Source organism: Notothenia coriiceps, unplaced genomic scaffold, assembly GCF_000735185.1.
Source record: "Notothenia coriiceps isolate Sejong01 unplaced genomic scaffold, NC01 NC01_scaffold00026424, whole genome shotgun sequence".
Classification (NCBI taxonomy): Eukaryota; Metazoa; Chordata; class Actinopteri; order Perciformes; family Nototheniidae; genus Notothenia; species Notothenia coriiceps.
The window spans coordinates 1,100,905-1,105,131 of record NW_011359125.1 but is presented as its reverse complement, the minus strand read 5'-3'; the positions used below and the strand labels follow the sequence as shown (position 1 = coordinate 1,105,131).

The following is a 4,227-nucleotide window of genomic DNA, read 5'->3' as shown; positions in this document are numbered from 1 at the left end:
TCCGACACACAGACAACCTTGCTCCCTACTGAGCTTCTCTAAACGGATATTTAACTGCCATCTCAACGACATATCACCTCTACTACCTCCAACCTGCTGCTACAGAATGTGCAAAGGACTATCATCACTGCCTGCAAGCTGCTTAGAAAGGTACATGAAGCTACATGCATGGTGGATGTTTGGGGATATGAAAAACACTGTCTTTGTGTATCTGTGTAGAACCTTTAAGACGCTATAAGAGTGCTGGTCTGAGCTTATGTTTATTGGAGACTTTGTACTCAGTGTGGATAAATGCAGTGCTGAATTTTACTGAAGAATAATGACGTGTCAGTATGCAATCAATGTAGTGTGAAATATAAAACTAACCTTTATTTTTTTTCTAACAGGGCTATGGAGCTAAAAGAAAGACTGAGAAGCATTTTGCTGAATTCGCATTGGAATACATCCTGCAGCAAAATGGGGAAAAACAAGTAAGCATCACATTTATTGTACTGTTTATTAGTACCTATTCATTTGAAATGTATTGTGAGCTTGAATACAATTATTGGTTTATACTAATCTTGCTTCTTTTGTGTTCAGGCCAACCCTGGAGGAATGCCTTGGGTGGAAGCAGTCCTTTGAAAAACTCTTGTCAAGCAAATGTAAGTATAAATAAAAAGTCTGATACATCTGCACACCAAAAAACATACGCAAATGCATGCCACATGCAGCCCCTGCAGTAAAATTATGTGCTTTAACTAATCAAATATCCTCTCTTTCTTCAGATGGACTGTGTGCCTTCACAGCTTTCCTGGTGTCTGAGTTTAGCGAGGAGAACATTTCCTTCTACTTTGTGTGTGAAGACTACAGAAATACCAAGTCTCCTGCCAAACTGCCAGCCAAAGCCCAGAAGATCTACGATGAATTCATCGGCTTTGATGCTCCACGAGAGGTAAGAAAGCATCCATCTCAAACGAGTAAAATATTAATCCTTATAGATGATGGGACCCAAGAAACAAATGTATTCCCGTAGCCTCTAAGTAACTAATCATGATGTCTCCTTGTCTCTTTTATAGATTAACATTGACCATGAAACTCGTGACATCACCAGAGCAAACATCCAGGAGCCGTCAACCGATGCCTTCGACCCGGCCCAGCATAAGATCTACATGCTGATGGCTAAAGACTGCTACCCTCGCTTCCTCCGCTCACAAGCCTACAGGGATTTAGTTTGCCAAGCCAAACCCAGCGCCACGGCAACCAAGAAGCCCTGAACTCTCTCCATTAAACGATGGAGTGTTCTTAGTTGATCGCCCTCAATGGTTGAGAAGGCAAAGCTAAACGTTAGGTACTGCACCATGAAGCTGGTCTCTGGTACAGAAACGTCGGATTGTTCCAGGAGCGGCCGTAAATGGCCGTGTTCGGTAGATGCCCGAAGGTTGAAGAGAAAGGGGAAACGGTGGATCCCTTGAGTGAAATGTTGTGTGAACACAGATGAAGTTTGGACATTACAATTCAATAACGGTACAACAGACTGAGTGCCAATCAAACAGGAAGAAAGGAAGAAAGCACTTTTATTTGCCATGAACTGATTTTTGTGGCTGTGGTGTGCAATGTTTCTCAGTTAAAGTCTTAAACTCTTTGTGAACAGGCTTGTATGGTCCTTTATGATTTTGTATTTATTTAAATGTATTTGCCTGTAATATATCTCTTGTTTTTTTACCCAACACAATGAAAAACAGAGATTTAATTTATATTATATAATATTTATTTAATTATATGTTGTATTTATTTGTATGTACTTAAATAAATTATTGGAAAAACATGCTCAAATGGGTTGTCCTTATTGAAAAATAACATGTGGTGATAACACATTTATTATGACACTCTATGGGAATTATAGGAGTCACACATACTTGGTCAATTGACTTACATGGAGATCAAAGGTCAAGTGGAGCACTGTATTAACACACCTACGAGCAAGCTAAAAAAAAAGTCTGCATGTTTAATCATTCAAATTGCCTGATATAAAAAGGACAATGGTATATTTGCACTCTATCACGAGGCATTTTGCAGCTAATGTTGTGCACAACTATTAATCACCTAGGGAACCACTCGTAAAGAACACAGACAATGACAGCAGCCGCCTGCTCTGAGCTTTTATCCCATATCATGCGAATGAGAAAGAGCCCTCTAGCAAACAGGAAGCACAAAGAGATTATGCGACGGCATTAACGTAATAGATAGAGCAATACATGTTATTATCACCTTAGCAACTGTTTGCACACGCTCAACAACTTCAGGTAATAAATGACAGAAAAACCACTATCTGTCTGGAGAACGACTTACACTGTGGGCTAACCAAGCATGCAGGAAACACATAAAGGATGATGTGAAGCCCTCTGGTCATAATGCATTAACTACAGAAGTTATGCTATTATCTAATTTGTTCTCATTAAAATGTACAGCCACTATGATAGCTTTGATAAAGTACATTTTGTCAGCAGGCAGTACAACATGTGGCTGGATGTCTACTCTGCATATTTAGATGTCATCAGTGTAGAGTGGCGCCAGTTTGAGGTGGACAACAGCTGGTCCAAAGGCCTGATGAATATAAACATCTCATAATGCTGACACCAACTCCATAGTGACCCTTTGACATTTGTATCTTGATCCAAGCATAACAACGGCCATCTGTAATACAGGTTGTACTACTTGTACTTGTAAATGTTGAAACATTGTGAATAATGTGGTATCAGTTTTTAGTAGTAGGTGAATACTAGGAAGACATACTCCCAGTAAGCCTGCAATGATTATTTATCTAATTGTTGAGCCAATTTACAAAAATGAATGGCCAACTGTTTTTATAATACCTTAATCTTCAAGTCATTTTTCATTAAAAAATGGCAGAATATGCTGTGTTCAGCCTCTTTATTATGGAGATATCTTACTTTTTTCACTTATTATATAATATAAATCAAATAATATTTGGGTATCAAATTAACAAAACAACATATTTTAGACATCACCTTTGCATTTGATTAACTTGGATGGACACAGTTAACTTTTTTCAGATGGGTCCAAAAGAGTTAGTAAATAAATCTAGAAACGTATTGACGGATACATTCAAACTGAGAAATATTTTTAGCTGCATTCCTACTCAAAATAGCATTCAACTGTGGGTGCATGTTACGTAAAGCAAAACATTTAGCAATTAAACAATATTGTGTGTTAGTGAAGACTTCACAATCGCTTAAAGTGAATATTGAGGTTGGATCCATCAAGCAGATAGATATGAATGATTTCTGGTGTTACCTCACATTTGAGTATTTCTGCCCCCTAATGGCCACAAAGGAATTAAGGCAACATTTAATATTTCATATGTCTAGTTTTTGGCCAACAAAATCTAGATGTCAACAGATTGTGTTTATGTATATAACTGCTGCCTGCAAGTAGTTGCCTAAATTGGGCCTTTATTTACAGAATGTGAGGTAATGGTTGTAACCCTGCACTGACCACGCGTAGTATTTTCACCACAGATTGTTTTTAAAGGTTAAAACTAATGCTGTCAAAATTATCGCGTTAACGGCGGTAATTCATTTTTTGAATTAATTGCGTTAAAATATTTAACGCATTTAACGCATGTGCAGAATGGCCCGCCCCATACATCCCACCAGTGGCAGCGCCAGGGTATGGCTGGGGTAGCCTACACCCGCTGGCTACACCCATACCAAGAAATATGATGTTAAAGTAAGTAAAATAAAGTCGGGCAACTCGCGCCGAGAATTGCACAGACAGCAGTTAGTAAGATTGATTTCATTTATCTTTCCATTCCCACAACAATATACATAAAGAAATGGTAATCTAGTTTGAAAACTTTTGTCATAAAAATTATGTCGATCGTCTTCCAATAGAACATCTATTGATAATGTCTTACTGGCCAATCAGAATCAAGTAACGGCGTGGTGTTGTTGCTGGAAGTCCCTACGGAGGAATACTTTGCTGTAGTACAGGGGTGCACCGGTAAGGTGCACATAACTGGTTATGTGCGTAATCTGAAATGCGTACTTTCACTTGTGTCCACAAAGCGGCATTTGCGTACCGACGTACTTGTGAAGCTTTTCCAAGAAGAGCGGTTTAGATCACCGGACGACAGAGGTCACTCGGTCTCCGTTGCACAGACAGGGCTGCTGTTAACGTCGGTCTGTACAACGGAATTGATGCCAAAACTACGCCAACCGGCTGCGG

The 4,227-nt window shown here is 39.1% G+C and overlaps 1 protein-coding gene across 1 annotated transcript; it reads left to right on the top strand.

Moving 5' to 3' along the window:
* On the top strand, positions 1–1,717 carry LOC104957042 (regulator of G-protein signaling 5-like). The gene is made up of 5 exons (XM_010784639.1): positions 1–150; positions 387–470; positions 580–641; positions 765–931; positions 1,056–1,717. The coding sequence occupies exons 1-5, from the start codon at positions 107–109 to the stop codon at positions 1,251–1,253; spliced, it is 555 nt and encodes a 184-aa protein (XP_010782941.1). The 5' UTR covers positions 1–106; the 3' UTR covers positions 1,254–1,717.
* Positions 1,718–4,227: the final 2,510 nt, after the last annotated feature.